General features: G+C 37.2%; 1 protein-coding gene across 4 annotated transcripts in view; it reads left to right on the top strand.

The window, feature by feature from the left end:
• Window positions 1–13,647, top strand: part of CNTN6 (contactin 6) — a gene marked incomplete at both ends in the record, with an annotated part of 232,208 nt that overhangs the window by 201,430 nt on the left and 17,131 nt on the right. For all 4 annotated transcript variants that reach the window (XM_080821633.1, XM_080821634.1, XM_080821632.1 and 1 more), the window contains 5 exons: window positions 5,675–5,850; window positions 6,210–6,327; window positions 7,125–7,283; window positions 7,404–7,553; window positions 10,425–10,495. In XM_080821633.1, coding sequence (XP_080677759.1) covers window positions 5,675–5,850; window positions 6,210–6,327; window positions 7,125–7,283; window positions 7,404–7,553; window positions 10,425–10,495 — 674 coding nt within the window. The remainder of the gene's footprint in view (window positions 1–5,674; window positions 5,851–6,209; window positions 6,328–7,124; window positions 7,284–7,403; window positions 7,554–10,424; window positions 10,496–13,647) is intronic.

The following is a 13,647-nucleotide window of genomic DNA, read 5'->3' as shown; positions in this document are numbered from 1 at the left end:
TTTATGTGTATACAAATGTGTGTTAATCCTCTTCCACCATGACAGTCATAATTTCAAACATCGTTTTTCAGGATCTCTTACATCCCAAAATATATTTCCTTTTGAAATATTTATTTATTTATTTGAGAGAGAGAGGGAGAGAGAGAGAAAACGCGTGCACAACCATGCGTGTGTGTGAGTGGGGTAAGAGCAGAGGGAGAAAGAGAGAATCTCCAGCAGACTTCCCACTGAGTGCAGACCCCAACTTGGGACTTGATATCATGACCTGAGCTGAAGAAATCAAGAGTTGGACTCTTCATCGACTGAGCCACCCAGGCGTGCCTCTTATCTCCCAAGGTGTAATAAGGGGTGTTACCTGGATTAAAACTGTTTCATGTCTAGTAAGCGTAGGAAGCCTAGATTAAATAACGCTTTACGAAGTTTCTTTAATCCAGAATTTTCCTGGGCTTTTAATATGCTAAAATGTACTGTGAAACTCTGAAAGCAGTTACGGTATATGGAATTAATCACAGTTAAATAACCTCCAAAATCCATTTTTGTGTATTTATTTTTGAAGCATTACCAATCGATGACATTTTACTCGATAGGACTTTTTGCTGGATCTAAAGCATTAGGGAGTTTCTGACCATATATTTACATAACTTGGATTTTTTTTTTAATAGAAATTTCAGATTCAAATTTCAAAACCTGAGGCAGTATTTTTCAAAGTGTGGTCCCTGGACTAACTACATCAAAATCAACTTTTAAAATGGCCTGTTAAAAATCCATATTCTCCATTTCCTTCACAGACCTCCAGAATTAGTATTTCTGGTAGGAGTCAAGGAATTCACATTTTTAACATGTTCTCTGAGAAGCTGTTATGCATGCTAAAACTTTTAAATTACTAGACTAGAATTTCTACAAATACCTAAGGAATTTGCGAGAAGAATGAAATGATACTGAATGAAAAGGAACAACTATCTCTATTTTAAGAGAAAGAGTTTAAAAAAAAATTTCAAAGTTTCACAGGTGATAGTATTTAGCAGAGTTGACTTCTTTCCTTTCTAATTTGTTATACTTCAGGCCCTAATGATGTCACTTATCCATAAAAACCAAGAAATGCTTCTGTATTAATCACGAGCTTCATGTTATTACACCTATTCTACCGGTATATATGGACGTCCAGGAAAGGAGTAGAGTAGATACGTGTATATACATTCCTCTGCTCCCTGAGACTGATTTGAATGGTTTGAAGAAGAAAAAAGAAAAAAAACAATCTCTGCTATTACCGTTTCTTAAGAGTTTAAGTGTTTGCCCAGGAGGACTCGTTAATGAACTAAGGCATAGTCCTTGTTCTTTTCCTAAAATAGCATCGAAGATTCTGTATATTTCTGCTGCACAAGAACCACTCTCCCATTCTCCGCGAGTGTGATTTTTGTCTCTGTGGGGTATCCACTTCGAGTTCTGAGCCCGGAGCTATGCGTGGTTGTAGAAGAGAACGCTTGAGGGAAGCAATCAACAGCCTTGTGGGTCCTGCGGGGCTGCCCACGCAGGATAGGACAGGTCTGCGTTTGGTGTGGCGAGAGGATACAGTAGTTAAAAGATTCCTTGCCCAAGCACCCCCTTACCTACACAGAGTAGTCACTGGGGAGCTAAGCTCAGATAATCATGTCTCCCCTTTTTTTGGATAAAAAGTTGACTGTCCTAGAAGCTATTTCTTTCTGTGTATAATCTTTTTTTTCACCCTACAGATACTGCTATGTCTTTATACCATTGCCTCTGCCTCCTACTTTCAATGCTTCCCATTTTCTGTCGGCAAAAAGAATAGGTTCCTTAACATGTCATCCAGGACTGGCTTCATCGGTGCGTGGCTCAGTGACACAGGACCCTGTGCTGAGAAATGCCCCATTTTGGCATATCACCCTGATGGCACTGTCTTGAAGTTCTTAGTCCTCTTGTCTCTGAAGTTGTGCTTTGTCGGTGCAGTCCGATGGGACCACGGAACGTGCTTGTGAGCAGAAGGGTTATGCTGGGGGGGTAGCAGGTGCACCTGCTTATGATGCCGCCGCAGCAGCCCACGTGCAAACAGGCTCAGGCCCCTTCACCAAAAAGACAGCGTCCACGCGCAGGAGTCGGTACCATGTACCAGGACCATGTGCCTCGTGACAGGAGTGCTGAGGCCCTGAGAAGGTGGGCGCATCAAGACCTGGGCGCAGACTGGTGGCGCTGAAGGTCACAGCAGCCCAGAAGCTTCCGTGGCTGGCTGCAAGTGTCTCAGGAGAACAAGGCACTCAGAAAGTGGCCAGTGCTGGGATCTAATGTGAAGGGGCCACTTGCCCAACTGTCCCCAGCGTCTGTGCATGTGATCTCTGTGACGTGTGCAGAAATAGTAACTCTTCAACATGAGCACCAAGACAGGAGCTGCCAGGGTTCAGGCAGTAAACTTTGTCAGTAAAGACATAAAATAAAAGCCTGCACGTGAGCATCGCAATGAGGCACAGCGCAAAGTTATTCACATTCTTCAAAGAGTTTAGCGTACACGGTTTTTAAAATTTGTCCAGCATTGCATTGCGAATATCCAGAGGCTCAGAAACAGAAATTAAATTTAAAGATTTTTTTCCACTCAATGGAAAAGAACACCATTTTTAGAAGAAGCTCCAGGTGAACCAATTATTAATGAGTGTTTCCTTGTAATTGAAGATAAGGCGATAGAATGCATAAATAGGCATTTTGGATGATATGCAAGTCATTAAGGCACTTTCAGTTTCTTGTAAGGCCTCAGAAGTTACAGAGTATGTCAGAAGAACATTGTAGTTCCATTGTTTAAACGTACTTTTAAAATTTAATTCAGACTTACATGAACTGGATTTGTATGGAGAGTTAAATCTTCCAGGAAAAAAATTGTTCTGTGGGATTACCAGCGCTAGATGTTGTAAAATTTGTATTTCAACATAATTTATCAGAACTGTATTCTAGTGTTGTCACATCCTATAAACTACTCTTTACCGTTCAGTAACAGTTATATCAGCAGAGAAAGATCCTTTGCAAAATCAAAAATTATTGAAAAATATTTGTGATTTTACATTCCAACGGATGCCAGTTACATCAATTGAAAATGAAGTTGCTTAAAACAAATTCCAGTAAGTAAATTTACAGAAATGTGAGAAAAATCTTAGAGCAAGCAAGATAGAACTTTAATAAAGCATTATTTCATGTATTATATAAAACTGACACCAAAAATATATTTTTTGCAATTTGCAAGTCTATGCTGTGACTCATGTATCACCATTACTCTTTTACGTTTTATAAGTTATGCCACATTTCTAAAGCAAGTTGCTTTCTGTTTAATATCTTCAAGAGAACTTCTTTCTTTTTTGACCAAAGTACCCCGCATTTTCATTTCACATTGCGACCCACAGATTATGTAGCTGATCCTAAAGATATCTCAGTTATGTCTTTTACTGTGACTATCACCCATCCTCACTCTTGTGTTATACTCTAATAATAGGATTTCCAGCAAAACGACTGCTCTCCATCTACCATCCATGTTTCTTCTTCACACAGACCCTTTGTAAACATGCCTACCTGTCACGGACATAGATATCCTTCCCCCATCTGCCATCTTTGCCTAGCTAATTCCTATTTGCCTTTTATCCTCAGCCAAACAACTGTTTTTCAATAAACTGACCCCGCAGGGTCCCCCATTTTAATGGGGTCATTTACTTTTAATATATGACACTTACCACAGCTGTACATACATATCCATTAATATGATTTGATTAGTGTCAGCTTCTCTCTTTAGACTTAAATCTCTGTGAAGGCAGGCACTGTATGATTTATATTTGATGTTGTTGTTGTTGTTGTTGTTGTTTCCTCCTGACAGATGGCTGAAATTTGGTAGGTGCTCAGTAAAATACTAGTTTATAAATGAATTAACTAGTGATGACATCTAAACATTGAAAATTATAATAACAAATATTTCTTATTCATGAATTCTTAGTCATTATTATTATACTACCAATGAGCTATGTATGCAGGGAATGATTTGTCTAACTTTGATACTTTGTGGTGCCATAAATGGAAGGAGTTGCTGTCATTTTTAATGTTTGAAAATTACTTTAATTGCATGATCTAAAACTTTAAATCAGAGCAGTTTCACACTAACACATCCAATTAGTCAACTCATCCTCCCATAAATGTAAATAAGACATTCGCAATACATTCTTCTTCCCAAAAACTACAAGAAGAAAAATATTTTTCTAGTTCTAAAAAGTGTTCTTGAAACCCTTACTCTAGGGGAGAGAAGTGAAGAAGGCTTGGAATTAGGAATGGTTGTAGTCCGCAAAAATCATTCTTCAAACTTTTCTCCAAAAATAATTAGAAAGTGTATATATCTCATTTAGTGAAGAGCATTTTTAAATTATGCAAACATAAAAAATAAATAAATTACCCAAACATAAAGATATACCTGATGTAGGTTGAGTTCGATTGTCTGCATTATATGCAGAAATATAAAATGTGCTTTTATTTTTCCATGCCTCTTTTTATCAATATGTACCTTAAAACTCAAGATTATTAGTTTCTACAGGGTTAAACTTTATCTCACAAATGATCTTTAGAGAAAGAGATTCTCCAGGTTCTCATTTCAGTTTTGAAACTTCTTTATGTACAGTATTTTTCAGCATAATTTGCCTAAACTCCTAATTCTTAAATGTAAATTCCTTAAAATGTATTTTATTTTAGTAAAATAATGCCTATCTGAATCCAAACGTATGCCCAGGGCTTCTTTATGTTTACTGATTTTCCCCTTTCAGTCAATTATAAACCTTCTAAAATAGAAAACTATTCATTTTGTTATTGGAAAATACATATATATAGAGAGAGTCAGATAGGATCTATCACTATGAGTCTCTTTTAATCAGAGAAATATAGGACTCTCGAGTCCAACTAGAACACTTTTGGAAATGACCTTTGAAACTCTGGTCAGTGAAATGCTAGGACTTATGGAACAGTGGTTGACACTATGACTGATATCTCTAATGGGAAATGTTTTATGTTAGATGTAGAATTCTAGCCTTGGAAAATCTGGGTAAGAGAGGGACAACATACATCTTTCCCCTTCACATTGTGTCTTTAGATAAAATAGAAAATTATTATCAGAGCTATGTCAGATATGGGATAGATATTATATTCACACCGGTAAATATATACTTGTGATTATAAATCTCTATATAAAATATTGTATTTAAGAACTTAACGGCATCATTTTTCTCATAGTATACAAAATTAACACGGACTAGAGCTGCAACCAGTGCGTGGATTGTAATGTTGCACCTAGAACTTCAGAGTAAAAAAATTAAAAAAAAAAAAAAAAACTGTGTGGTGCATTTTTCATGTATGGAATACTATCTTTTGAAGTCCACAGTTTTCTATCAGCTATTTATTTTTATATAAAATATGAGTAAAACTGTGTCCTTTTATTATAAGTAATAAGCTATACTGATTAATGCAGACATATTTGAAAAAAAGGGAATAGAATTATTCATATGGAATATAGTAGAACTCCAAGTTATATTTATACAATTTCAAGCAATTGCAAAATTGTAAAATTTTGTAAAATTGTAAAATATGTATTTTTATGCCATATGTCATATTTTAGAAGCTTTTTCTAATAATAATATTTTTTTCTCAACAGAGAGGACTGTTATTACCATTCCACCTTCCAAAATGGACGTTACAGTTGGAGAGAGTATAGTCCTACCATGCCAGGTGTCCCATGACCCATCCATTGAAGTTGTATTTATATGGTCTTTCAATGGAGATGTCATAGACTTAAAAAAAGGAGTGGCTCATTTTGAAAGGATTGGAGGAGTAAGTTGATGAAATTTTCAGTACTTACTAAGATAAATCAAGTCTTTCACATGAATCAACATCTTTCTTAAATATTCTCCCCATATTTATTTGCATGGATAACCACTGTCTGTTTCTGAAGCTGCATCTGTTTTTGTTTTATTTTGTTTACTGTATTTCATACAAATACTTGTGTTATAGATGCAATTATAATAGAGGGGATAGAGAAAGGGATCATTTATGAGGGATCATACAATGATACTAGTATATCTCCTAATTTCAGAGTTGTCTCATATTTAATATTTATCCAGCTGTAAAAAAAAAATGGGGCCTGCTGGGAATTATTGTGTTTTTATCCCCCTTTCATTTTCTATCTGCAGGAATCTGTTGGGGATTTGATGATAAGGAATATTCAGCTAAATCATTCAGGAAAATACCTATGCACGGTAAAAACAACTCTAGAAAGTTTATCTGCTGTAGCTGATATCATTGTTAGAGGTGAGCATAATGGTGAAAATAAATGAGCCATTATTTATTCACAGCCAGAAATGTTAATAAGTAAGTGGTAAATCTTTGAATAACCAACCACATCATGATAAAGAAGTGAGATAAAAATATAGATTTTTTTTTATTTTCTAAACTTTAAGACTCCAGGGCATATGTAGTATGGATATGGATATTGAATTGAGTAGATTTTGTGTATTTATAAGGAAAGGTCAGACTCATTGTGCAGTGTCAGTCCCTAAAAGTTAGGCATGCCTCCTATTTATAATAAACCATTCTCATCAGAACAGGGTCAAAGTCATATATTCCTATAGGTCTCCATATAAACTGCATTTACTTTAGTTACCTTTTGAAAAAGGAACATATTAAAGTTGTTTTCAGTTTTTGAGAATAGCTCCCTGATGGATGATAATCAATCATTCCATGATTGGAATTTTCTTTCTTTTTTTTTTTAAGAGTAAGTGGGGAGGGAGAGAATCTTAAGCAGGCTCCACGCCTAGCACAGAGTCCAATGCGAGACTCAGTCTCACAACCCTGAAACCATGACCTGAACTGAAATCAAGAGTTGGTCGCTTAACTGACTGAATTTTCTAATCTTCAAAGGAAGATTTCTAAATTAGTCTCTCACCATATAAACTGAATTAATAAAGCTTTATCTCAAATAATTTGCTAAAAGCACATTATGTTCAATATTTTATTTTTTAAGTATACCGATAAGAATAAACTGCCCCATCTCAAATCAATGAACTTAATAATTTTCAATATAGTTATCATCAAACATATTTTTCAAGGTCCACCAGGTCCCCCTGAGGATGTCAGAGTGGAACACATTTCCAGTACTACTTCTCAACTAAGCTGGAGACCAGGCTCAGATAATAATAGTCCCATTCAAATATTTACTGTTCAGGCTCGGACACCATTTTCTGTGGGTTGGCAGGCTGTTTCGACTGGTAAGTGACACCAATGTTTTCAGGTGGTTTTTCTAAAACAGATGTATTTGATTGATTGATTGATTGGTTGATGTTAAGTAGTGCCCGTTTTGATGCCTTAAGTACCCCCCTCTTTTTAAGTTCCAGAAATTCTCAGTGGCAAGACATACAATGCAACAGTGGTTGGTTTGAGTCCTTGGGTGGAATATGAATTTCGCGTCGTTGCTGGAAACAGCATTGGGATTGGAGAACCAAGTAAAGCATCAGAATTGTTAAGAACCAAAGCATCGGGTAAGATATTAGTGTCTTCTAAAACACGTAGAAGATCCTTTATGGTATAATTCTTAAAGCATACAAGTAAGAAGTATTTTTATGGGTCTTATAGTATTTTGGGTCCCAAGTCAGAGGCAGGAAACCAGCAGCGTTCATTTTCACATTTTTATGTACCCAAAGTAGGGAGTATTTTCTCCTAAAATATAAGTTCAATAAGAGATGATTATAGCTAAGCAGGCATGTCAAAAATAAGAGTTTTTCAGAAGTTGTCCTCTCATCTCATCAATTTTCTAGCCAAACTCCAACAGAGAATCTGTAGATTTGTACATGCAAATGAGTTACTGCTTGTTTCATTAAATGTTGTAGCCAAGAATTAATTGAGACTCTGTAGGTGCAATCAGCTACACATTTCCATCTATTTCTCAACTCTGACCTAGTTGCAGCTTCATTGAGCAATAGTATAAATTCTTTCCCATGCAAATGAGGTAAATCCTAAGCTCATTTAACAGAAGCACTAATTGAGCATCAGTTGGTTCACTGAACAGCAAAATACAAGTGGAACCTGGCTTAGAAATCACCCCTTCTTAAGCTTTTTTCAGTGGATCCTCTTTGTTCTTCTCTTAAACTTCACATCCAGGGTAACATTTGATCTGCTTGCTACATGCAGCTACAAAGTTCACATTCTTATTCAGTCATATAAATGAGGGATTGCTCTGTTGTCTCTGGCTTAGCTTAACAAGCACAAAGTACGTCAATTAAGTGCACAACTGTCAGATATCATTAAGTCTCTTTTCAAATTAAAGATAATGTAAGTATTTTCATTATAGGTTTGGGACTGAAAAACAAACTATTTGACTGTAAGATCTTAAATGAGATCATCCTAGAAGTTTAGAGCTGAGAGGAGAGTCCTTTATTTTACAGAAGAGGAGAAGGATGACCAGGATCTTAGCTGATTGTTTCAGACAGTCAGGATTTGAGCTCAGACCTTCAGACTTGGGCACCGGCATTCTCCATAACCAGGGGTCTTAACCTAGATGAGCAAGAGATTGGCATAAAGAAATGCATAAATATAGAAAGTCCCAGACCTTACCATAGACTGGCTGGAGGAGAATCTCTGAGGTGGCCTATGACTCGCTGTTACCTCGAGTTTTAGGTTGTTTTTTACAGCTGATTGATACCATAGTAGCTTTGGACAGGGTTGACTCTAACTGTAAAGTTTTACAGTAAGGAGTGTGTGCTGCCTTCTATGAACCACTAACATTCTTGTTTCAGTAGTGTGATGAGACCTGGTATTCATGATAATTATCCCAAGTTTCCAAATCATACCGGTGTGTCCTTTTTTTTTCCCCCTGTAGCTTCTTCTCAGTATGGTTTTAGGTTTAGTATGTTTCATTTGAAAAGGGAATTTTAAAAAAAAAGGAATTTTGTTGCCCAGAATATTGGAAACTTTGTAGAGAGTGAATAAAAGTATAATTTAAAATAATTTCTTTATGTATCTACACTCTTTAATGGTCCTGGAAAAGTGTCACTCTAAGTTGCCAAGTACCAGAAATCCCGCAGCTGTAGAACCCACACGGATTTATGTGTTTTTGGCCAAAGGCCATGGAAGACTTAAAAAATAGGGTGTAGGTACAAGGCAATCTTTTAAATTCATTGTGAAGATCAAAGCAGATAAAGGGCAAATTTGAATATGAAAATGGGTAATGTCTGATAGGTGCTATTGTTAAGAAGAACAATTAGACTGTTATATCACTATGTTGTTTATAAAGTTAAACATCTGCATCAAATGACAATAATTAAAGTAAGTTTTCTAAATTTGTCTGAATGGTCTCCACAGTGGGAGAAAATTTTGAAATGGACAATTAAATATTATGTATTGTAATTCCCGTCTATCAGTCAGCAAACATACCCGGACACTTCCACCCTCCACCTCTGGATCTTGATCAAAAATGGCCAAATCTGGGTAGTTACGTGTAAATTCAATCTTTAAAAAATATATCATGCAGATATATTCATTATCACAGATTTAAGATGTATCTGCCATTATTTCATGAAAAGGATTACATTTCAGTACTTCCACATATATAAAGTAAAGCCCCATTCTGATTTTATACTACAAGACCAACACATACTCTCATCAGTTTTGTAATTCACCTCAAATTACCCATTATTTGTCATATCAGTCCTCTCAACGGTATATGTGAAGGCCATAATTGTTTTCTAATTCATAAAAATGATCAGTGTCTGGAACATTCTTAGAGTCATGGAGTTAAACGGAGAAAATCACCTCTGTTACATCCTTGACAGGGGTCCCTCTTCTTAGCTGGCAAGTGAAAGGTTAGAGGAAAAGTCCTTCCTGTTCCATACTGAGAGAATGTGAGACTCAAACACAGAGTTATAATAACAAGAATTTATATACTTACATATTTTTAAGAATGCATTTTTAAATGTTAAATTCTCTTGATGACTAAAAAAAAAAGAAAACTCATTTTAGTTTGTTTATTAAAAAAAGAATTAATTAATAGACTGCCTCGGTAACTTGTTTACAGCACAACTGTATAATTAGGCACTAAATCAGCAATGTCACTGTTACCATCTGAATGGAACATCATTTTGCCAATTAGTAGATGATGCATAATAATGTCAAATACACGATGTTACTCGATTTTTAATTAATTTTGGAGCCAGGGTGCTCATGTATCAAACACAACTGTGTCCTCTCTCTGAGAAATTTGGATATGTGTAAACATAATTTATGTTCATTAAAAATGCAAGACTCTCACAATGTGCAGCATGAGATTTTGAAAGGTGAAATCTAAAAACAAAATTCTTCCTGATGAAGATGTACTTTAATAATTGCCATCCCACATTTCTCTTGGTTGCTTTCAGTCCCTGTTGTGGCACCAACAAACATCAATGGAGGTGGAGGAAGTCGGTCGGAACTCGTCATTACGTGGGAGGTAATTTTCTGTCCAACTGAGTTATTTTGAAAGAAAAAGATCTAGTTGGCCAGGAAGAATACTGAAAAACAAAAAGATTTATTTGATCACTACTGAGAATATATAAAAATACATGGTAAGAAAGACTCCTGATGATGAATTACTTAGAGGAGGTATTAGAAACTTTTATTTCTACTAACGTGAGAGAGTATAACTAACTCAACACAATTCTCTCCCAAATTTTGAAAAAAACAGCTTCATGGTCTATTGAAGGTTTATCGGTAGCATTTCAACTGTTAATTGATGGACTAGACATTTTTGTATTTATTACCTCTGGAACTATTTTTTTGCACATGACTTACACTCAGTCGAGTGAGGGTAGAAACAATTCTTTTCCTATCACTCTACTTTAAACACTTCCCTGAATCCAGACAAAAACTTGGGCAGATGGCATAGCTTTTATAGTTCTTATTCTTACAAATTAACATATAGGCTCATCTTTATACTTATTAAAAAATTTAGCCTTCTTTATTATCATAAACTTTAGACTTTTCTCCAACCTAATGTTTCTCGTTTCCAGTAGCTTGGGCTTGCCTCAGTCTAAAGATTCCACAGTGTGAGAGGGAATGTGTAGTCAGTTCTCTGTCTGGTCTCCATTCTGCTTTTGAATTTTCCTTCCCTACTCCCTGTGGTACCTCTTGCTCCTCCAGAGTTGTGGTGGGTTTGGACTGAGAGAGGAGGACGAGTACTGAACAGGTTCTGATTGCTGGTACATTTGTAATTTGACTTTGGTGTACTCTACAAGTGGTAAATGGCCAGACACTGTTATTTTTTTTTAATTAAGTTTTTAATTTTGATTCCAGTCGAGTTAACATACATGTTATATTAGTCGAAGTTGTATGGTGTTGTGACCCAGCAATTTATGCATTACTTAACGCCCATCATGCTAAGTGTGCTCTTTAATCCCCATCACCTGTTTCACCCATCCCCCAATCCACTTCCTTTCTAGTAACCATCAGATGCTGTTATTTTATAGGGTAGTTGTTTTTTGTTTGGTTTTGTTTTTTGGTTGGGGGATGGGCATCCAGGAGATCCCTCCTAGGGACTTCTAGTTACAATTCCTTGATGCAAGCCCAGCTGGCTGCTGAGAAGTCTCTTCAGTTCCTGCAGTCTTGTGGACGATGCCCAGTCCCTTCTGGTGGAGGTTGTCTTTTTCTTCTAGATGGTCTTTGTGGATAGAGTCCCTTTCAGAGCTACTCATAGACAGGCCTCTTGCATGGGATCCACATTTATCCTCAGCAAACATACTTTTGTTCCCATGTTCAGTGGGAATATAGTGCATACCTGCTTAGCCTCTCTCTTCACTCTGCTGCCATATGTTGTCCAGATCTCTCTCTCCTTTAGAAGTATCAGGCATTGTTATTTAAAAGGACCTATCTGTCCCAAATTCCAGAGAGCACATACCAAGTAGTTCTTTGTGAGGCCTCTTCACTGGTTAGGCAGAGGACGAGAAATGGCCCCATTACTTTCCCTTGGTAGAGGGAAGTGCACAGCTTTTTCTACAACTTTCTCAAAAGAAATATTTTCCTACCCTTCTCTCCCTAAAAAACCAAACACTCCTTTGATAGACCATTGTCATAGAGGAGAGGCTAAATTTTGCCTATAAATGGTTTGATGTCTCTCTTTGGAATGCATATCATGTCCCACCCTTGTTGTCAGCTTTGAGCCTCAGCTATAACTGATAAAAGAGCCCTGCCCTGTTTCATTGCCTGGGTACATGTTTTTGACATTTTGATAAGAATTTTCATACTGCCAAAACATCCACTTCCTCAGACATTTTAATATTACACCTAAGAGCATGATGGCCATGGATGTTTTAATTAAAAATCATCCCAGCTGACATGTACAAAGGGGGTTCTCGTTGGGAGGCAGGGTGACTTTATTCCTCGGTAGACATTTTACAATGTCTGAGGACGTGTTTGATTGTCGCAACTAAGTTGGGAGAGACTTGCGTTTGGGCAGAGGCCAGCAATGCTGCTAAACATCCTACAATGCACAGGACAGCCCCTACCACAAGGAATTATCTGGCCCAAAATGTCAATAGTGCTGAGGTTTAGAAACACTGTTGTTGAATAAGAGTACTTCGTTGTATCTGTAAATGATTTTGCAGTAGTAAAAGGTCCATTTTATTCCTTACAAAATTCCATTAAAGATGGAGAGAGAAAGAGTGGTAGTGGTAGTAACCTCTTTTTATCTGTGAGTAAACTCTGGCACAGAGATGTTGTTTTCTCAAGGTTGTAAATGACAGGGCCAGAAACCAGGCGTAGCTACTCTAAAAGTCGTCCTTTCTTCTGGACATCTAGTTTCACATAGACATTGTGAGCCCAGCACAGTGCCTGGAATGTGGCATGGCTGCGGGAGTACCTGTTGTATGGGTGGGTGGTACTGAGAGAGAAGAAACTCTCAGAGGCCTGCGGCAGAGGGGACTACACTTAAGGAGCACTTACAGGGCTTCTGAGCTGTGCTGGGCATTTCATGTCACTCAGTCCTCACAGCAATGCTAGGAGGTGGGTAATGCCACTTTCAGGTTTAGAAATGTGACATGGCGGGGGGGGGGGGCTCCTGGGTGACTCAGTCCGTTAAGCATCCACCTTTTGATTTCAGCTCAGGTCACGATCTCAGAGTTGTGGGATCAAGCCCACCCCTCCCCCCCCAATAGGACTCCTTGCTCAGCGTGAACCTGCTTGAGATTCTCTCTTCCTCTCCCTCTGCCCCTCTCTGTCCCTGTTCCTATTCTCTGCTCTCTAAAATAAATAAATCATAAAAAAGATTTGGGTGATGGGCAGTGGAGCATTTGAACACAGGGCTCTCACTCCATACTCTTTTACTTTGTCCTAAATTTGAATTCCACTTATCCCTACACGATGTCATGGTTTAGGGTGGATGAGAGTCCCTATATATCTGCCTTAGGCAGTAGGTTAATCAAATTATTCCTCTCCTCCGAACACATTTCCCACAAAACCAGTGACTCCCATATAAGCCTACAAGAGGTTTTCTTTAGTGTGATGGTAAGTAGGTTATTTAGGCTTTGAAGCCCAAATAAGCATTTCATCATAGTGTGTAGAGAATTTTGCCTGATATCATGCACTATTTTTTCTCCTCTAAGATGAGAA

The sequence above is a fragment of the Martes martes genome, assembly GCF_963455335.1.
Source record: "Martes martes genome assembly, chromosome: 1".
NCBI lineage: Eukaryota > Metazoa > Chordata > Mammalia > Carnivora > Mustelidae > Martes > Martes martes.
This window is presented reverse-complemented; position numbering and strand designations above follow the sequence as displayed.